Source organism: Aulostomus chinensis, chromosome 9 (assembly GCF_037954235.1).
Source record: "Aulostomus chinensis isolate RoL2024-O1b breed Wild chromosome 9, RoL_Achi_v1.0, whole genome shotgun sequence".
NCBI lineage: Eukaryota > Metazoa > Chordata > Actinopteri > Syngnathiformes > Aulostomidae > Aulostomus > Aulostomus chinensis.
The window spans coordinates 425,460-447,500 of NC_141328.1; the positions used below are offsets into that span (position 1 = coordinate 425,460).

A 22,041-nucleotide genomic window follows, 5' to 3' on the forward strand; every position below is an offset into this window, starting at 1 on the left:
CACACACACACACACACACACACACACACACACACACACACACACACACACACACACACTTAACCCTTTCCACCTGGCACAAACAGTTTTGAAGCTGAAGCATTTGCTGCTTTGATTTCAGAGGTGATGCTAAAGCAGTTGCAAAGCTGAATTATTAACAATCAAGGTTAGCCCCGCCCCCCTCGGTCTGCTCCCATAGGCCTAGACTTGCAGGGATGACGCACTGGGCTTCTCTCTCCTCCTGTCCTCCTTCATGTCTCACTGTACAGCCACTAGTAGTACTGGTACTAGTTGTACTGCCTCTAGTAGTACTGGTACACCTCCCAGACCCCTGACTGATGCTGCTGGAGGAGGAGGCTGCAGACCTGCAGTGCCTCAGGCTGACACCTCCTACCACTAGTAGTACTGGTACTAGTAGTACTACCACTAGTAGTACTAGCATCAACATCAGCATGCTGGTAGTGCTGGCATCTGTACTAGTACTCGACTTCATCCATAAATGTATTCAATCTCACGCACTGACCTGTGTGGGCAGGACACTTGTCATCTCCGACAGAGCCACACAGAGGTCTGACACTTTTCCCGCTTTAGGAACCATAACACGATGCTACATTTACACACACACACACACACACACACACACACACGCACACACGCACACACACACAAGAGTTAACATCATGCGTACATGTTGGATGTGCAGGGAGAGAGATTGGAGTTGTTACCTGCACAGGTTTGGCGTGTGGGTCCAAGGAGACAAAGAAGACCTCCATGACGCGTTCCTTGCTGACTGGCAGAGGAACACTCAGGTAGCAAAAGGGGTCAAAGGTCACTGACACCTTATGGCACTCAGGACAGATGAGGGTAGACTTGAAGAGGCCGTGAAATGTGTCAACGATCACAGAGTCGTTCCGTCTGCGGTGGTTCCGCCATGCCTCCTCAGCTACTTCCTGTGTAGCCCCACACGTATAGAAGAAGAACGAGAATTAGAAGTTTTGTTACAACTGTTACGTGTGTGACATCACAGCCACTGACCTGGTCGGGTCGTCCGTTGGCGTCCCGCAGCTCAATGTACTCTTTGTTCTTGACACGGTTCAGGTCCTCATGGAGTCCATCCAGCAGGAAGGACAAAAGCTCCTGACTGTCATGTTGCTGGTAACCAAGAAACTGAGATGCAAAGTGACCCACCTTGGTCTGACACACACACACACACACACACACACACACACACACACACACACACACACACACACACACACACACACACACACACATAAGAACTACACGGTCACATGACCTCAACAATCCTTCATATCTGTCATCAGTGGTGGTACCTTAAAGACTCGGGGCACCACAGAATAATGGCGGCCAGACCACATCTGTTTGATGACATCAGCGTAGGCCTCAGCGATCTCACCCTTCATACCCAGAGGGTTGGTGAAGTTCAGCTCATCCAGGTAGGAGCTTTGCAGGAAGTACTCAGTCAGGGGCGGCGTGTTACTGAGACACTGGAGACATGGTGGCTGTTAGACTCACTGAGACACTTTCAACATTGTGTAGAAACAAGCGGAGCTGTCTGTGTGGTGGCGCCGCTGCTGACAGGTCCAGGACGCTCGTGACGTCCACGAGCAGCTTCCACATTTGATACAAAGTCTTCAACAGTTCCCACCCACTACCAGTCATTGTGCTAAGCTAACTAGCCTAGGTCTCAGCTCCCTCGAGGAGGGGCTCCCTATCAAAGTGGGTGTGTCCCTCGAAATGTTTTTGAATCCCTTTCTACGTTTATGTCTCTCCCTGGAAGTCACCACTTGTACTCAGCAACAGCTAGTTTTTATTTTGCATCCTATTTCTTGTCTATAAAAACAAAACACACTTTCCATTGGAATCAAGTGTGTTTTGTGTGTGTGTGTGTGTGTGTGTGTGTGTGTGTGTGTGTGTGTATGCGCAGTGACAGACCTGTAGGGCAGAGTTCATAAAGCAGGTGTTGCCCAGGTTGGTGAGGCCGCAGACCCCCGGCTGACCTTGGTACAGGTCATGCTCTTCCACAGAGTTCCTCCTGAAACCACAACTCCCATCAACACTTGAGTTTAGTCCCAACGTCTCTCTCACACTCGTACACACTCATTAAGAGTCATCCCTTTGAAAAACATCTCTTCTGCCACTAAATGGATTACATTCTCTTGGTAAAGTGAGGGAGAGGTCCGCCGGCACAAGACTCCCAGGCGGGAAGAGGGAGGAGACTCAGGTGGGAGGAGGGAGGAGACTCAGGTGGGAGGAGGGAGGAGACTCAGGTGGGAGGAGGGAGGGGCTTCTCTGAACACCAGAGTGGAAGCTGGTGGGATGAAGAAGGAGGTGACAGTCTTACATGATCTGAGGTCTGGAGCTGGGCCAGGTGCCGTCTGCATTCCTGGTCTCCATGATCACCGTCTGAGAGTGAGGATGAGAGAGAGACAGAGAGAGAGACAGACAGAGAGAGAGACAGACAGACAGACAGACAGACAGAGAGAGACAGAGAATTTTTTTGAATTTTTAAAATCCCTTCATTAATTCACTACAGGATGCAACTATTCAGCCAAAAAGCATAATAAACCTGACAAATAATAAATGAAACTCACAAAAATAAACAAAATACAAAACAATAAAACCAGTGGTCATTTCCAGTTGTTCCAGTTACACCAGTTTGCTGTTATCAAAAATTACTGCAAAGCAAAGTCAAACAATCTCAGAAATTCAGAACCAGAGAGTTCTGTCTGTCTGAGCCCAGCACCTCCTGTGCAACCCGGAGGTTCACGACACCACCACCCCTCTGTGTCAGGCTGTAAAACTCCAGCTCCACCTGAGCCCAGCCGCCAGCCTAGCAGTCAGCATCAGAGGCGCGTCCTCACTGTTCATCCTCCTTTTCCAAATAGCTCACTCTGCCAATCCTGACATGACATCCATGAATGTGTCCAGATTTCTTCTTTGCAGGGCAGCGTGGACCAATAAGAAACACTTGGTGAACTGTTTCTGTTAGGGAGCAGAGGGGACAGCCATCCCCTACATCAGGACTGAGGTGCACCAGATACCTGCTTGTAGCTCTGGTCCCTGTACACCCTCTCTGGTTTGTACAGGGACCGCCAACAGCCCCTCGGACGATCCCACGCCAAAAAACTCTGTCCACCTCGACACCTTCACCCCTGCCAGAGTGCGTAGATTTAAAACCTTCACATTGATACATTAAGCTCTCCCCCCCCCCCCACCAGTCTCAAAAACACCCAACTCCGGGGTCTGTAAGGACAGCAGGAGAGACAGTCAGGGAAAGAAAGAGATCGTCATAGTCCTCATCCCGTTGGTCTGATGGAGACCTACCCTCAGCAAACACTTGGAGGGCTCCTGGCAGTGAGGCCCAGACCTCCTCCACCAGCCTGAGCAGCAGGCTGTAGGACCTGATGGGAAGTACTTCAGCTGGATGTGTGACTGAGGTCTTCATGAGATGTCCCAGCCTAACAAAGCCAGCCCCCCTCAGTCTGGATCGCAGCTGACCGAGGACAAGACCTGAGATGTGAAGAAACTGTTCCCAAACAGAGGCTCCTCCAACAGCCACATCCCCGGTGTCATCACAGCTTCCGCTGGAACGTTAAAACCTGCTGCGCCTGTAGCACAGACTGGCAAGGAGCGTCAGACCAGTTACATCCATGGACCCGGGCCGCCGCAGGAACAATGGTGATCGTATCCCAGGCGTCCAGCCCTCCTCAGCAGCACACAGGCAGGATCTATCCAGGGCAGGCCACACCCTAACCCAGTCTCTGAGCCCTCTGCAGTCTGAAAGCCGTGATCTGAGACCCACTAGGCCCTGTCCTCCTTCCTGCACTGGCAGGTACAGCTCTGATGATCTCAGCCAGTTCTGCCCTGACCAGAAGAAATCCACAACCGCCCTCTGAATTCCTTCAACCAGGCCCTTTGGTGGAGGTACAACCATCAGTCTGTGCCAAAGGGTCGAGGGAACAGAGTTCTTAACAACCAGGACTCTTCCCCTGAAGGAGAGCTGAGGCAGCAGCCATTTCCATTTAGACAGTCTGGCACACTCTCTCCAGAATATTCTCCCAGTTCTATCAGTGAGGACCTCCTCACTCCTCTGATCCCTGACAATCACATTGATGTCAACGACAGACAACCCTGGTAGCAAAAGTCCTGACCACCGAGATCTTAATCTACACGAGAGGCTCAATGGCTTGAGAGTACAACTGTCCAGGGGTAGGACGTCCCTGGACAGTTGTACTCTCTGAAACTGCACTGGGACGCTCAGCCACCTCCCACTTTAGCAAACAAAGAGCTTCCTCATACAAGAACGGCAGCCTTGATATGAAACCTTCTCCAACACCAAAAGCTCTTAAAGTGGAAAACAGAAAACTCTGATCAGCCTCTCCAACGCTCTCTCCTGATCCAGAGATATGATCCCAACATCAGGACTGTTTACAAATGTCAAATGAGTCTCTCAGAAGACCAAGGTGTCCATGATGGATCTGTCCGCTACACAGTACGACTGGTCTCTGTGGAGTATCAATGCCAGAGAGTTCTTAAGCCTGTTGGTGAGTACTTTGGAAAACAAGTTTGTGGTCTGTGCATAGCAAAGCCACTGGTCTCCAGTTCTTCCGTGGAGCCAAATCTCCTTCTTTTGGCTAAAGAGACAGAACCGCATGGGGACAGGACGCTGGCGACAGGCCTGTCTGAGAGCACTCCCGCGGGTCGGCCCCAGACACTTCCAGAAGGGCTTATAAAATCCGCCGGCAGCCCGTCAAGTCCAGGAGCTCGACCAGAAGCCATCTGACCCTCAGCGACAGTGAGCTCCTCCAGGGAGACGCCAGCATCCAGGACCAGTCTGTCCTCAGAGCTCAGCTGAGGAAGCCCCTGCAGCAGCTCATCCACACTCTCCATGACAGTTCTCCATCCTGAAGAGGTCACTGTGGAGCCCTACAGCAGGTTGTCTCATCTCAACAGGATCCGTCGTCACTGTACCATCAGAGAGGCGAGGACAAACCATCGGTTTGGTTTGGGAGACGGACTTCTCTGGGTCAGAGAAGAGGTGGGAGCATCCATGTCTCTACCACTGGTGAACCTTGGCCCCACCAAAGCCCCTTTACCTCTTTCTCCTCCAAATGACCATAATTCCTGATTCCTTTGTTGAGGCCTGAGACGGACTGGACTGCTGTGAGTGAATACTCTGTTGTCCTGATCCTGAATGACTCACTGGAGAACGACTTGTATACTGTTGACAGAAAACTCCTATATGTGCCTTCCTACTTCCCACCACTGGGTTAAGGACTCACAGTCCCTCTTCTTCTCTCTCCAAATTCCTCAAAATGTCTCAAATCTCTGACAGAACTCCGTCCTGGAGGAGCTCCACATGAAAGTGCCAGTAAGTTGGTGGGACGTGAAGGTCCAAGGTGACTCAGAGACGATCAGAGGACTGAAATATGACTGTTCAACAACCTGTTGCTGAAACGATGTGATATATGAACCCTATCCCCTGCTGCACTCACACCCCCACTCTGACCCATGTGGACTGCCTAACCCAGGGGGGGGGGTCTGACCGTCCCTACATCAACTACACCTGACTCTGACATCTGTGAAGAAGTGGCAGAAGACTGGAAGTGAGGTTCCTCTCCTGTTCTCTCTACTGTGACGTTTGGAGTTCAACCCCCCCCCCCCCCCCCCCCCCCACTGCACATTCACCTTGCTCACACTTTTTTAAAAATCCTTCATTTTCTGAAAGATGTCCTCCTGTCTGAGCCCTGATGGGGAGCACAGATGTGAAACCAACAGAGAGACGTCCTGTACTTCTGCTCTGCCCACTGCAGCTCCGCTTGGCACCAGCAGAGACACGAGGCCATGAGACCAAACATAGTCTCATCTAGGAAACGGTTCATCTCCTCAGTGAGTGCAGATCTCCACCGTGAGGCTGTGACCGAGTCCTCGTCCACGTCCTCACCAGCAACCCTCTCCATGTCACCAGGCTCGCCCCTCCTACCTGAACACCAGCAGCCTTTGGTCAGGTTCCTCTACGCTGCTGCCTGACTGTCTTTCCTTCCTCCTGCTGAAACACTCAGGACAGCCCAACTGTCATCAGCCACTGTCTCAGCTCGCTGCCCCCCAGCCTGGCTCTCTGCCTGCCCGCTGCATCCCTCTCCTGCCTCAGAGTCGGACTCGGTCAGTGGGGCACCGCCCCCCGTGGAGCTGGGGCACCGGCTGATTCTTTAACCAGAGGAGCAGCAGTTTTTGTGCGCTCCTCAGGCAGCCTGGCCCCCGGCTCGAGGCGTCCCTCAGCCGGCCTGTGAGGACAAGCAGTCCACTTATGCCCCACATCCCCACCCTCAAACTCTTCATCCTACCTGTACTGGCGACGTCCCTCCCCATGTCTGACTCTAAATGAAACCTCCAGCGTCCGTGACGGACAGGTCAGGAACATGAATGCCGTCTCCTAGAAGACCGGACACGTTTCAGCTCCTCACTCTGGCCGCCCAGGCCCACAGTCCTGAAGCTGCCCGCCAGCTTCCCGAAGCGTTGCAGCTCTCGCTCCAACACCTCATTAGAGATGTTAGAGCGGCCTTTGACCTTTAACTTGTCATTTAGTGATCCAGTATTCCGTCATCCTGTAATATGGAAACTCAACTTTCAGCCGAGTGGCCCTTTGACCACGAGTGTGGCCTCAGTCGACCCCAGACCTTTCATTTGGTTCTTCAACTCAGCCAGAGACATGCAGCAGGGAGGACCATCATCAGAGCAGCAGGTTGTTACTCACCATCCCTGAGCTCAGACAAGCGTCCAACACACTCATGTGGAGGTTCCTGAGACGCTCGCAGCTGCTGTCTGAGCTCTTCATCCACAGACGACACTCAGAGTCCGAAGACACAGAGAAGACCCGGCGCATCACCGTCTGGACAGACTCTACACACACACACACACACACACACATTTCCAGAACTTTTCAAATTCTATACTGAACTCAACCCAAAATGGTTCACAACTGAACCACTGATAAGTCAAATTTCCACAACTTTTCAAAAATGTTTACGGCTTTAATTATTTTTCAGAAACTTGTCCAGGCCTGGAATTGTTATTAAAGAAATTGCATGTCTTTTCCAGGTTTTCAAAGGCGATGTGAACCCTGGGGGGCCAACGGGATACAGACCAGCTGTATTAGAATCACCTCATCATCATCATCATCATCATCATCATCATCAGACTGACCTCTGGAAACAACAACAACATGAAACGAACCACATGCAAGGCACCACAGTCACCAGAAACAACAGCAAACTCACGGATGTTGTCGGTGCGGCTGAACTGCGCCGTGGTAACATTCTCCATGTTGCTATGGAGACAGAGAAAGATCTCGACAGGGTAAACCTCCACCTTCAGAGTGCTCGGCAGGTCCACCACCTGACACACATGAACACACAACGGGATCAACAGAAATACAGATGGGAAATGGCTGACTGGCCGCCAAGGATGGTGTGCTTCCGGTTACCTTGCGCTCCAGCGGCGGCTGGTCCTCCACCTGGCCGTACCAGGAGAGTAGTTTGTGCCAGACGTCCACCGGCACCAAAACAAAGTCCTCGTTCTCCACCAGACGTTCCTTCAGGTGATACGAGTCCAGATCTAGGAAGAGGAAGAGAATGTTAACCGTCCCAATCCCAAAACACGCCGACCAGTTTGAGAGGTGTTTTCTCCAAAGCAACAAATGATGTCATCATCCATCAGAGGTGGCAGACCAGGTCAAGTGTCATGCAGCTGAATGTGTGGGTTTCTACTCGTTTTATTCTTCCTGCATGCTGAACAAGTGGTGTTGATGATATGGTGCTGGGTGTTTCCTCCTGAGGTGCATTCACGGACCCTCAAACAACTCTGTGTTGTCGATCTGACCAGGGAAGGATGAAGCGTTCTGGTCGCCCGTCTCCACAAACTCCTTCCATTGTTCAAACCAGCGGCGCTCCACCACATACCTGCAACACACCATCGGAAAATAAAAAACACTCACACACAGATTTCAGAGGCAATAGTCCACCAAAACCAGATGTGTGAAGACATGCAGACTCAGCCATCAGGTCTGCAACTTCCTCCTGAATATGTAAATACTGTTCATGGGGCTTCAGAGAAACCTGAAGCCAGGGTGAAACACCAGGAAGGAGGCATGAACAGTCCCTCGCAGAGGTTCTAGTCAGGTGACACCAGGGAACAGTGAGGCTGTGCAGGTTACTGCTTCACACCACACTGATATCCATCCACTGCAGATATGGGAGGTTCATACAGGGGTGACCAGGACCAATGATTGGAGCCTGGTGAACACCAGTGTGGCGCTGTGCAGAGGGGACCCATTTAACTGTTGCACCACTGCGAACCACCAGAACATTGCTAGCCCAGCGTAGCACTATCCCAACATGTTAGCTCATTCATTTGATCTTTTCACACAAAAATTTTATTTTTTTGTTGGTTTACTACAACGATGACAAACTAAATTTAGTTTTCGGACATTTAAGGAGGAGCAGCCCGGTGGAGCAGCGGTCCTCCCTGTGGCCCCCCAGCAAGAAGGTTGTGGGTGGCCCAGTGGTCCTCCCTGTGGCCCCCCATCAAGAAGGTTGTGGGTGGAGCCCCGGCTGCAGCACGGGGTCTTTCTGGGTGAGTCTCCATGTTCTCCCTGTTCCTGCTGGGTTCTCTCTGGTACTCCAGCTTCCTCCACAGTCCAAAGACATCAAGAGGGACCAGGTTAATCCAGACTTCTTGGGCTTGTTTCAGTTGCGGGGTTTCATTTTCATTTCTTTCATTCAATGTTGACGAAAGATTAAGTACCAAGAGATCGAAACCGAGAGTGAGCGCAGCTCACGGCATTAAAAGTGGAACCGGACCTGAACGTCGCATTCAGCAGGCTGCCAGGCTAACGCTAGCCGCCGCTGCTAACGGGGGCTAACGGTCAGCAAGACGCCCAAAAACAGCTGACATCCGGTACGGAGCCGGTCAACCGTCCCAACTGACACAGAGGGACGCTGAAAGTACCGGGTTGTCTCTTTGCACCAGTGAACAAACGTCAGGCGACGTCACTGTTCACCGCGGGATGCTAACTGTTAGCGCGGGGGGTGCGACTCTCACCAACTGTCCCCCGCGCGGAGCTCACACTCCCGAAGGAGACACTCGATCTCCCGCCGCTGGGTGTCCAGGCCCGGGGGCTCCGAGGCGGAGCGTCGACTGTTGGCCGTCATGACGCCGATCAGTCAGTCATGGAACGGTTACGGACAGGAAAGAGAGCCAGGAACACGCCCGCAGGAGGGTGAGACACTTCATCGATCGACTGTTCGACGGGGAGCGACACGGACTGGAGTGTTTGCGGAAGAAGGAAGTGGTTCAGTCCGAGAATGACGACTTCCTGATTCTGACGTTCATCGGAAGCTCCGCTAGGGGGAGCCCTCCCTGGGAGCGGGCATAGGCCTCCCTGCTGCCCTGCTCCCCCCCAGTTCCTTCATCTGATGTGACAAAGATGGGCGCCTGGTCCAGAGGGACTCAGGAGTCCTGAAGCTGCTGCATCTACGTCACTGGAGCTCCGTCCACGACAACAAACTCATCTTTCTTTTCTTTTTTAACTTGATAATTTTTAGCAACTTACATAACACAAGAACTCGTCAGTGTGCCACTGACGGATCGTTGCTGAGGAGAGAAAGTAACTCACTTATTATGGATCCAAAGCAAACAGAAGAAATGATTTGGGCTCAGTGAACTCATCATGGACCGAACATCTCCAGTCATCAGTATCTGGGTGCACCGTCAGCGACACCTTGATGACCTCAGAAGTGAAGGTTGAGTGGAGCAAACAGGCCCTGTCAGCATTTCAGGTCTGCTGAAAGGTCAAGGGTCAACACTCCGACCAGATGTTCAGGCAGCAAACCCCCCAACAAGTAAGGAGAACAAATACGACCATGATGAGGGTCGACCAAGCAACCGGATAAAATTTTTGCAAATTGAATTTTAATGGGGGCCACAGGGTGGAGCAGTGGTCCTCCCTGTGGCCCCCCAGCAAGAAGGTTGTGGGTGGAGCAGTGGTCCTCCCTGTGGCCCCCAGCAAGAAGGTTGTGGGTGGAGCCCCGGCTGCAGCACGGGGTCTTTCTGGGTGAGTCTCCATGTTCTCCCTGTTCCTGCTGGGTTCTCTCTGGTACTCCAGCTTCCTCCACAGTCCAAAGACATCAACGAGGTTAATGGAGGGATGATGGAGGGATGATGGAGGGATGATGGAGGGATGATGGAGGGATGATGGAGGGATGATGGAGGGATGACTAACCCTGTCTATGTGTTGGCCCTGCCATCAATTAGTATTTTTCATGTAAAAAAAGTTCTGCCTGATCATTTAATCAGTATAATTGGATGATTCTCTCTTGACTCTACACCCAGATTATTTCCATGTTTGTAGTGTGTGTGTGTGTGTGTGTGTGTGTGTGTTCTTCTACTTGCTACATAGTGAGGACTAGAACACGTATTTAACCTACAGAGTGAGGACATTTTAGCCGGTCCTCACATCTTCAAAGGGTCGTTAGAGGTTAGGGAAGATATTACATCAATGAAAGTCCTCACACAGAACAAGGATGAGAGACAGAGAGACAGAGAGAGAGAGAGTCCAGTCAGCACCAACCTGCCACTGCTGCTTCACTCTTCTCCTTTGCTCCCCCGAGCCAAGATGAAGTCTCTTGACTTCTCCTGAGCTCAAAACCTACAACTTGTCCTCTCGATCCAATACCCACCAGCATCCTGCAGACCATTTTGCCCTCTATCAAACCTGCAGTCACACACATTGTCAATTCCTCCCTGGAAACAGCATTTTTCCTGCTACTTTTAAGCAGGCCCGTGTCACCCCACTGCTCAAAAAGCCTCATCTCAACCCCGCCCAGGTTGAAAACTACAGGCCAGTATCACTTCTGCCATTCCTGTCAAAAATACTGGAGCGCTCAGTATTTAACCAGGTCTCTGAACATCTGTGGAACAACAACCTACTTGACTCTTTTCAGTCTGGCTTCAGGTGTGACCACTCCACTGAGACTGCACTCCTGTCAGTCCCTGAGTCACTGAGACGAGCTCGAGCTGCTGGTCAGTGCTCCGTCCTACTTCTGCTGGACCTGTCTGCTGCCTTCGACACGGTGAACCATCACATTCTCCTCTCCACACTCTCTGAGCTCGGCATATCTGGTTCTGCCTTGTTGTGGTTCAAGTCCTACCTCACAGGCAGATCCATCAGAGTGTCATGGCGAGGAAAGGTGTCTAGGTCACATGGCCTATCGACTGGGGTTCCTCAGGGGTCAGTGCTTGGTCCCCTTCTCTTCTCTCTGTACACCACCTCACTTGGTGCAGTGATCCGCTCCCATGGCTTCTCCTACCACTGTTATGCTGACGACACTCAACTTCTCCTCTCTTTCCCACCTGATGACAGAACGGTCTCAGGTCGTATATCAGCGTGTCAGACAGATTCAGTTGAAGGTGGCGTTCCTTCATCCATGTGGAGATATCAGCCAAAGACTGAACTTATGGTCTTAACTCTCTTCTGGCAGGCCTCCCTGCAGGCTCATTCAAGCCTCTGCAGATGATCCAGAATGCAGCAGCACGTCTGGTCTTCAACGAGCCCAAAAGGGCACATGTCACCCCGCTGCTGGTTTCTCTTCACTGGCTTCCAGTGGCAGCCAGGATCAAATTCAAGGCACTTCTCTTGGCTCACAAAACAATCCCAAGAACGGCTCCAGCCTACCTGGAATCCCTGATCCAGGTCTACTCTCCTTCTCGCCCACTACGCTCTGCATGCCAAAGACGCCTGGTGCTTCCAGCCCAGCACTGCTCCAAATCCCTAGCCAGACTCTTCTCTTCTGTTGTTCCCAAATGGTGGAACCAACTACCGAACTCTGTGTGTTCTGCTGAGTCCCTTTCTACTTTTAAGAGACAATTGAAGACTCAATTGTTCAGAGAGCACCGAGGCACTGAACCTGACTCTGCTCCTCTTTGTGGTAGAATCAGTCAGAGGGTCCAAGACCCAGCACTTAGTGACTATGTAGCACTAACTGTGTTGTGTCATGTTGTATGTTTGTCAAAAAAAAAAAAAAAAAAGGGAGGGGGGCGACACTTCTTCTGCCACTAGATGGCAGTACCTGTGACCAAATCACAACTGAAGCACTTTGGCGCTACTATGGAGAGAGAGAGAGAGAGAGAGAGAGAGAGAGAGAGAGAGAGAGAGAGAGAGAGAGACGTAAATATCGCGAGGTTTTAACGTGTTGTTCCTGCGGATCTGTCTTCAAAGTCCCAACCAATCAGAGCGCAGCTTGCTGTTGGCAGGTCGGCTGCTGTTGGCGGGCTCCACCATCATGGACGCGGACATGGCGGAGGCTGTGAGCGAGCAGAAGTTCGAAGAAAGCGGGTCGAGGCCGGACTCAGGGGCCGGGGAGGCGCCGGGCAGGAGCCCCGGCGCCTACGAGCTTCCGTGGGTGGAGAAATACCGGCCGATGGAGCTGAAGCACATTGTTGGGAACGAGGAGACCGTGAGCCGGCTGGAGGTGTTCGCCCGGGAGGGAAACGTCCCTAACATCATCATCGCAGGTGAGTCCGAGTCCTGGTGCCGGAAGACGGGAAGAGACGTCAGCGTGTCCTCATCAGGGTCGGTTCCTCTAGCGGTCGTGGAAAACCTGGGAAAGTCGCGGAATTACAAAAACAAATCAGCAGTTTCCAGCTTGAAGACGTGCAAATTAAAGACAGAAAAGTTTCGGAAAGATTTTGGGAACGAGCTTCTCAGTTTCCTGAATCCATCCGCGCTCCAGCAGATTAGCTCGGAATGCAGGTGAATAGCGAGCTCTCCTGGGGTTCGGGACTAGGTTCCCCTTGGACGCGCCCCTGGGGTGGTGATGGCTCAGGGAAGGCGTCCAGAACCAGGTGGAGATGTGGGCCCTCCACCTGGTTCTGGACGCCTGGGTTCTCCAGTCAGCTGGACCATGAGGCCAGAGGAGAAGTCACCTGTCTGCTCCTGGCGTTGACGTGTTTTCTCAGCATGAATTAAGTCTGAATACCATAATGTGTCTCCATGGTGATAATATCTGCTGAATCAGCTGATGAGAGAAGCATGGTGGACTGATGGTGTCTGTTGTGGTCCACCAGGTCCCCCTGGAACTGGAAAGACCACCAGCATCCTGTGTTTGGCCCGAGCTCTGCTGGGAGCTTCCATGAAGGACGCCGTGCTGGAGCTGAATGCCTCCAACGAACGGTGAAACTCGCCGCCGCGTGAACCTGCTGGAAGCTTCTGCTTCATCCCACATACTCAGCTGTCCTTTGCTGCCCGTAGATTTGGAGCTCTGCGTTGTTGCCAGAGTCCCAACTGGAGGCTGATAGTTTGATTAGTTGCACTTAAAAAAATGTACAGTGTCCCTTTTAAAAGTTATCATCACAAGTGACATGGTGACGGCGCCGCTGTGTCTGCAGGGGAATCGACGTGGTGAGGAACAAGATCAAGATGTTTGCCCAGCAGAAGGTCACACTGCCTAAAGGACGCCACAAGATCATCATCCTGGACGAAGCTGACAGGTGAGATGGCTCGAGTGTTTCAGCTGCGTAAGTACAATCTCAGAAACACTGCTTCACCCCCCCCAGCATGACGGATGGCGCTCAGCAGGCTTTGAGGAGGATCATGGAAATCTACTCCAAGACGACGCGCTTCGCTCTCGCCTGCAACGCCTCGGACAAGATCATTGAGCCAATCCAGTCGCGCTGCGCTGTGCTGCGCTACTCTAAGCTGACCGACCGTCAGATCCTGGCACGGCTGCAGGACGTGGTGGAGAAGGAGCGGCTGGTGGTGTCAGACGACGGGCTGGAGGCCGTCATCTTCACCGCCCAGGGAGATATGAGACAGGTGGGTAGGGCGTCCAGCTCTCTGCTGAGCAATCTGGAACATTCTCTAACAACAGTTTGTGTGCTGGCAGGCTCTGAACAACCTGCAGTCCACCAACGCAGGATTTGGCTACATCAACAGTGAGAATGTCTTCAAAGTGTGTGACGAACCCCACCCCCTGCTGGTGAAAGGCATGCTGGGACACTGCGTAGATGGGAAAATCGATGAGGCGTACAGGGTGGTGGAGCATCTGTGGTCACTGGGCTACTCGCCTGAGGACATCATCGGGAACATCTTCAGGGTCTGTAAGACCTTCCAGATGACTGAGTACCTCAAACTGGAATTCATCAAGGTGACGGCCAATGTCCTCCATGTTTGATAACCATCCCAGAACCTAATAGGTCAGCCTGTCACATTGTATTGACATCATCATTGATTAATATGGTAATGGTAGTGGGTGGGAAGTGTTAGCATAGCTCTGTCTCTGAGACCCAGGCTAGTTAGCTTAGCACAATGACTGGTAGTGGGTGGGAAGTGTTAGCATAGCTCTGTCTCTGAGACCCAGGCTAGTTAGCTTAGCACAATGACTGGTAGTGGGTGGGAAGTGTTAGCATAGCTCCATCTCTCAGACCCAGGCTACTTAGCTTAGCACAATGACTGTTAGTGGGTGGGAAGTGTTAGCATAGCTCCATCTCTCAGACCCAGGCTACTTAGCTTAGCACAATGACTGGTAGTGGGTGGGAAGTGTTAGCGTAGCTCCGTCTCTGCCTGCATTAATATCAGGAGGGTTGTGTAACCTTGGTGATGAATACCAGTTTAACATGAGGAGACGTTGTAGTGGTAGAATCAGACACGTTGCCGGAACTACTTTCCTGACTGGGAGCAGTGATTTGACGCAGCACCTCCAAAGCTCCACTGGAACTTGGGTCAACAGAACCAAAGGTTTGTTGAGGACTAGAAGAGCGACTGCTGCTACTCGCGTATGTGCAAGTACACATGTGCTTCTGACTACATTCATGAGCGTATTCTTTCTCACCATGTCATGACTCTGTGAGGCACCAGTGTGAGGTAGGGTTGCCAACGGCGTCCGGCTAATACGGGACGGTTGGCAACCCTACACACCACTTCGCCACTATACTGCTAATAGCATTGTGTGTCATTGCCATTTTAGAAAACGGTTCAGCATGCTAACTTGAGCGGTGCAGGGGTAAACGTCAACAGGACAATCTGACATTGGGCTTTGTGTATCATCCAATCTTCTGAAGGGTGGTGATATTGGCGTCCTACAGTGAGTGACAATTTTGCTATCATGCTTCCTCTTAGTTTTGTCCATATTTAGGGTTGCCAATCCCGGCTAATATGGGACGGTTGGCAACCCTAACCAGCTTGCTGCTAACACCCGGGTGCCCACTCACGTAAGCGCTGTGTCACTCCTTAGTTAGAAACACAGCAAGCTGCTCCACAGTGCCACCAGGAGTCACAGGGCAACTTTGATGGTTTTACATTGTGATAAATGACGGAGTCATGATGCCATGTCTGATTGGCTGGTGTCAGATTTCTGAGGAAACTAAATCTTCTCCTTTGGTGCTGGTCTGCTGCAGGAGATCGGTTACACTCACATGCGGGTGGCTGAGGGCGTCAACTCCCTGCTGCAGATGGCTGGACTTCTGGGTCGACTCTGCAGTAAGACAGCGCCCCCTGCGGCCAGCTGACCACACCCTCCTTCCATCAAGAACGTGATAAATGCCAATGTTTGATAACCGGGACAAAATGTCACATCATATGATCAGTATTACAAATCTGAGAATCCAGTCGGCTGCACTGAGCTCATTCTTTCGTCCAGTGATGGGGCGCGTCGCCGCCACCTCAGATCACCAGCTTTTATTTCATTACAAAGACTGTTTAAGATAAGCATCATGGAACAACATCCACTAGTCACAGCCATTCCAATACAAATCTTCAAAGTTATTAACAGAACATACCGGAACAGTTCAGTTTGACTTGGATTAGAAATGCAAAATGTTGAATCCAGGAAAACGTGCAGACAATTGGGCGCTCATGTATTTCTTCAATGAACCAGTAGGGAGCAGCATCAGACCAAACATGCAGAAAACAGTAGGGTGCTGTCAGTATCACAGCGACGCATCTCCTGGTGGTCTGGCAGAGGGAAGAGGAGCGACGCAGCAAAGTGACGAGATGGAGACCAGGAAACACTTCACTTCTCATTGTTTAGTCAAGTAGCAGCAGTACGAGCTGTTTTGTACTCCATCCAAAAGGTGGATGTGACTTCTGTCCAGGGTGTTGAACAATAATAATGTAACTTTTACTTCAAAGTGGTGGAGGCTTGCACAGGCGCCACCTACTGGCTGGCAGCTCTTTCTTTGAATCAACTGTCACGATGTCTGGTTCATCTGCTCAAAACAAATCAATCAATCATGCATCAGTATGACCAACAGCGGGTCGAGGAATGTTGGTCTCCACGGGGAGGCTCAGACATCTCACTGCTCAGTTCTCATGCCAGAACTCCATAACAAGCACGCTGATGACACAAGGTGGGCGGCACAGGGAGGAGCTGGGCGCCGGGGCCAGGAATGCCATCCTCGACGCGGAGGATCAAACAACAATTCAACATTAAAGTCATTTTAGCCATGCTAGCGTGTGTGTGAGTGTGTGTGTCTCCAGCAGTCAGAGATATTCCTCAACCATTGGCTGAAGAGTTCAGACGTTTACTACAGAAAATCCAACCTTTCAGTCAGGACCAAACTGACCAGGGGGGGCCTGAGAGTCCATGTTGGGGAAAAATGTCCATGAAGTTAAGATGTGGGGAAAAAAGTGTCGACATCATGATGACCTACAGCGCACACGTGTGTGAGACTGATGATGATAGTAGCAGGAAAAGTGTCCCTCTGCTCAGACAACTGCTATACAAACAGCACAACTGTTCCTGAGCCAGCTGAGCTGTCACACCACCAGTATCACCACGGCAACCACTGGGCTCCAGGGGGAGAGGAAGTGAACACACACCAACAGAAGCATCCTAAAATGAGCAGAGTCACAGAGCCAACATGGCCGCCAAGGTGAGACAAGATATGATAACCTTACAAAGTCTAGTTAGGATGAAGTAAGACGAGCGATCAGGAAGAACATCTATGACTTCTCATCGGCATCCTGGGAGGAGACGCTCAGCGAGGGCGGACACAGAGCCACGACAACAGAGTGTGTCGCAGTGAGGTCAGCACCCTCTGACAGCATGTTGGTTGTGGTGCGGCTCCAAATGCCATCTGTAGAACTGACACTGGAGGCCGAGTGGGTCCTGGAGCGAACCAAGCGGGTCATTCCGGCTGTTGGCACTAGGGGGAAAAACAAACAACTGTCAATGTCAGAGTACAAGACTGTGTGTGTGCACGTGCGTTGCGTTGTGTTCAGATCAAACGTATGGTAGGAGGGGGGATATCAGATACTCCCCCCTACACAACAGAAGTGGATGAAGTATGAAGGCCCATCATGTTGCTGAAGTGTGTGTGGCGTGAAAGTTGGAACCGGCGCCACGTGCTGATTTGAATCGTCACACTGATGGAGCAGCTGAATACAATTTGATGGCGTAAAGCTCCGTTCACAGTCACGCTTTTATAAATGTGCAGAGAGCAGTGTGGATGCAGCGTCGCAGTGATCATCGGTGATGTCACAATCCACAGCATGCAGACACACACAAAGGGAACGACAAGCAACGAGAAAAGGGGGAGGGATTAAAAATGTCCTGATACCTGATTGGCTGCTCAGGTGGTTTAAGACAACATTAGGGACTGAAGGAGTAAAGACAGAGAGAAAGAAGAACAGCACAAATGAAGGAAGACAAAGTTGAGAACGGCAAGTTAGAATCTAAGGCTGCGTGCACACACACACACACACACACACACACTCTCTCTCTCACTGAACTTTGCCTGTTGAAGGTTCTCGGGTGTCACCCAGAGAGCCATGCTCTTATTTTGAAAGTCATCATGACTTGGAAGTAATGTTGTGTCCTAGTATTAGTAACACAAGCAGTAACACACACTTACACACAGGCTCACACTGACACACAGGCTCACACTTACACACAGGCAGGTTCACACTTACACACAGGCTCACACTGACACACAGGCTCACACTGACACACTGGCAGGCTCACACTTACACACAGGCTCACACTTACACACAGGCAGGTTCACACTTACACACACACAGGCTCACACTCACACACAGGCTCACACTCTTACACACAGGCTCAAACTTACACACTGGCAGGCTCACACTGACACACACGCAAGCTCACACTTACACACACAGGCTCACACTTACACACTGACAGGCTCACACTGACACACTGGCAGGCTCACACTGACACACACGCAAGCTCACACTTACACACACAGGCTCACACTTACACACTGACAGGCTCACACTGACACACTGGCAGGCTCACACTGACACACACGCAAGCTCACACTTACACACACAGGCTCACACTTACACACTGACAGGCTCACACTGACACACTGGCAGGCTCACACTTACACACACGCAGTCTCAGACTTACACACAGGCTCACACTGACACACACACAGGCTCACACTCACACACAGGCCAACACTTACATGCAGGCTCACACTGACACACATGCAGGCTCACACTTACACACACAGGCTCACACTTACACAGGCTCACACTTACACACTGGCAGGCTCACACTTACACACTGGCAGGTTCACACTGACACACTGGCAGGTTCAGACTTACACACAGGCTCACACTTGTACACAGGCAGGCTCACACTTACACACAGGCTCACACTTACACACAGGCTCACACTTACACACAGGCAGGTTCACACTTACACACTGGCTCACACTGACACACTGGCAGGCTCACACTTACACACACAGGCTCACACTTACACACTGACAGGCTCACACTTACACACTGGCAGGCTCACCCTTACACACACAGGCTCACACTTACACAGGCTCACACTAACACACAGGCAGGTTCACACTGACACACTGGCTCACACTGACACACTGGCAGGCTCACACTTACACACACAGGCTCACACTTACACACTGACAGGCTCACACTGACACACTGGCAGGCTCAGACTTACACACAGGCTCACACTGACACACTGGCAGGCTCACACTTACACACAGGCTCACACTTACACACACACAGGCTCACACTGACACACACGCAGGCTCACACTAACACACAGGCTCAATTTTACACACTGGCAGGCTCACACTTGTACACAGGCAGGCTCACACTTACACACTGGCTCACACTGACACACAGGCCCACACTTACATATAGGCTCACACTGACACACATGCAGGCCCACACTTACACACACAGGCTCACACTGACACACTGGCAGGCTCACACTAACACACAGGCTCACACTGACACACTGGCAGGCTCACACTTACACACACGCAGTCTCAGACTTACACACAGGCTCACACTTACACACACACAGGCTCACACTGACACACACGCAGGCTCACACGAACACACAGGCTCACACTTACACACTGGCAGGCTCACACTTACACACTGGCTCACACTGACACACAGGCCCACACTTACATGCAGGCTCACACTGACACACATGCAGGCCCACACTAACACACAGGCTCACACTGACACACTGGCAGGCTCACACTTACACACACACAGTCTTAGACTTACACACAGGCTCACATTTACACACACACAGGCTCACACTGACACACACGCAAGCTCACACTTACACACACGCAGGCTCACACTGAAACACAGGCAGGCTCACACTGACACACATGCAGGCTCACAACTACACACAGGCAGGCTCACACTTACACACAGGCTCACACTTACACACTGGCAGGCTCACACTTACACACACAGGCTCACACTTACACACTGGAAGGCTCATACTTACACACAGGCTAACACTTACACACTGGCAGGCTCACACTTACACACACAGGCTCACACTTACACACTGGAAGGCTCATACTTACACACAGGCTAACACTTACACACTGGCAGGCTCACACTTGTACACAGGCAGGTTCACACTTACACACTGGCAGGCTCACACTTATACACTGGCAGGCTCACACTTACACACACAGGCTCACACTTACACACTGGCAGTCTCACACTTACACACAGGCGCACACTTACACACTGGCAGGCTCACACTTATACACTGGCAGGCTCACACTCTTACACACATGCTCACACTTACACACTGGCAGGCTCACACTTACACACTGGCAGGCTCACACTGACACACTGGCAGGCTCACACTTACACTGGCAGGCTCACACTTACACTAGCAGGCTCACACTTACACACTGGCAGGCTCACACTTACACTGGCAGGCTCACACTTACACTGGCAGGCTCACACTGACACACTGGCAGGCTCACACTTACACACTGGCAGGCTCACACTGACACACTGGCAGGCTCACACTTACACTGGCAGGCTCACACTTACACTAGCAGGCTCACACTTACACACTGGCAGGCTCACACTGACACACTGGCAGGCTCACACTTACACTGGCAGGCTCACACTTACACTAGCAGGCTCACACTTACACACTGGCAGGCTCACACTTACACTGGCAGGCTCACACTTACACACAGGCAGGCTCACACTTACACTCTGGCAGGCTCACATTTACACACTGGCAGGCTCACACTTACACACTGGCAGGCTCACACTAACACACAGGCTCACACTTACACACAGGCAGGCTCACACTTACACACTGGCTCACACTGACACACAGGCCCACACTTACATGCAGGCTCACACTGACACACATGCAGGCCCACACTTACACACACAGGCTCACACTGACACACTGGCAGGCTCACACTTACACACACGCAGTCGTAGACTTACACACAGGCTCACACTTACACACACACAGGCTCACACTGACACACACGCAAGCTCACACTTACACACACGCAGGCTCACACTTACACACAGGCAGGCTCACACTGACACACATGCAGGCTCACAACTACACACAGGCAGGCTCACACTTACACACAGGCTCACACTTACACACTGGCAGGCTCACACTTATACACACAGGCTCACACTTACACACTGGAAGGCTCATACTTACACACAGGCTAACACTTACACACTGGCAGGCTCACACTTACACACACAGGCTCACACTTACATACTGGAAGGCTCATACTTACACACAGGCTAACACTTACACATTGGCAGGCTCACACTTACACACAGGCTCACACTTACACACTGGCAGGCTCACACTTACACACATCGGCTCACACTTGTACACAGGCAGGTTCACACTTACACACTGGCAGGCTCACACTTATACACTGGCAGGCTCACACTTACACACTGGCAGTCTCACACTTATACACAGGCGCACACTTACACACTGACAGGCTCACACTTATACACTGGCAGGCTCACACTCTTACACACATGCTCACACTTACACACTGGCAGGCTCACAATGACACACTGACAGGCTCACACTTACACTGGCAGGCTCACACTTACACTAGCAGGCTCACACTTACACACTGGCAGGCTCACACCTACACTGGCAGGCTCACACTTACACTAGCAGGCTCACACTGACACACTGGCAGGCTCACACTTACACTAGCAGGCTCACACTTACACTGGCAGGCTCACACTTACACTAGCAGGCTCACACTTACACTGGCAGGCTCACACTTACACTGGCAGGCTCACACTTACACACAGGCAGGCTCACACTTACACTCTGGCAGGCTCACACTTACACACTGGCAGGCTCACATTTACACACAGGCTCACACTTACACACTGGTAGGCTCACACTTACACTCTGGCAGGCTCACACTTACACACTGGCAGGCTCACATTTACACACAGGCTCACACTTGCACACAGGCAGGCTCACACTTACACACAGGCAGGCTCACACTTACACTGGCAGGCTCACACTTACACACTGGCAGGCTCACACTTACACACTGGCAGGCTCACACTTACACACTGGCAGGCTCACACTTACACACACAGGCTCACACTTGTACACAGGCAGGCTCACACTTACACACTGGCAGGCTCACACTTACACACACAGGCTCACACTT

At 51.6% G+C, this 22,041-nt stretch overlaps 3 protein-coding genes across 8 annotated transcripts in view; 1 reads left to right on the top strand and 2 right to left on the bottom strand.

Annotated features, from left to right (window-relative positions):
• The window catches only part of usp11 (ubiquitin specific peptidase 11), a 17,453-nt gene extending 8,063 nt beyond the window's left edge, over positions 1-9,390 (bottom strand). Inside the window, exons 1-11 of the mRNA XM_086212871.1 lie at positions 9,124-9,390; positions 7,873-7,982; positions 7,508-7,638; positions 7,302-7,419; positions 6,779-6,924; positions 2,366-2,427; positions 1,957-2,056; positions 1,335-1,508; positions 1,036-1,194; positions 726-950; positions 524-607 (exon numbers count right to left, since the gene is read on the bottom strand). Coding sequence (XP_086068997.1) covers positions 524-607; positions 726-950; positions 1,036-1,194; positions 1,335-1,508; positions 1,957-2,056; positions 2,366-2,427; positions 6,779-6,924; positions 7,302-7,419; positions 7,508-7,638; positions 7,873-7,982; positions 9,124-9,233 — 1,419 coding nt within the window. The 5' untranslated portion in view covers positions 9,234-9,390. The remainder of the gene's footprint in view (positions 1-523; positions 608-725; positions 951-1,035; positions 1,195-1,334; positions 1,509-1,956; positions 2,057-2,365; positions 2,428-6,778; positions 6,925-7,301; positions 7,420-7,507; positions 7,639-7,872; positions 7,983-9,123) is intronic.
• On the top strand, positions 9,149-16,527 carry rfc2 (replication factor C (activator 1) 2). Of its 3 annotated transcripts, none has more exons than XM_086212887.1 (7): positions 9,149-9,923; positions 12,334-12,594; positions 13,147-13,252; positions 13,468-13,569; positions 13,636-13,894; positions 13,965-14,225; positions 15,475-16,527. In XM_086212887.1, exons 2-7 carry the CDS (start codon positions 12,363-12,365, stop codon positions 15,583-15,585), a joined length of 1,071 nt encoding a protein of 356 aa, XP_086069013.1. In that variant the 5' UTR covers positions 9,149-9,923; positions 12,334-12,362; the 3' UTR covers positions 15,586-16,527. The 3 variants fall into 3 exon arrangements, 2 of the variants coding, with proteins under 2 accessions (XP_086069013.1, XP_086069012.1); XR_015117782.1 differs by lacking the exon at positions 9,149-9,923 and adding an exon at positions 15,045-15,161; XM_086212886.1 differs by lacking the exon at positions 9,149-9,923 and having other exon boundaries at positions 12,320-12,594.
• LOC147255279 (protein NDRG3-like) overlaps positions 15,917-22,041 on the bottom strand; it is a 30,996-nt gene continuing 24,871 nt past the window's right edge. For 3 of the 4 annotated variants that reach the window (XM_086212885.1, XM_086212883.1, XM_086212882.1), the window contains 2 exons: positions 17,638-17,676; positions 15,917-17,223 (listed from right to left, as the gene is read on the bottom strand). In XM_086212885.1, coding sequence (XP_086069011.1) covers positions 17,021-17,223; positions 17,638-17,676 — 242 coding nt within the window. In that variant the 3' untranslated portion in view covers positions 15,917-17,020. The remainder of the gene's footprint in view (positions 17,224-17,637; positions 17,677-22,041) is intronic. The other variant, XM_086212884.1, reaches the window with a different exon arrangement.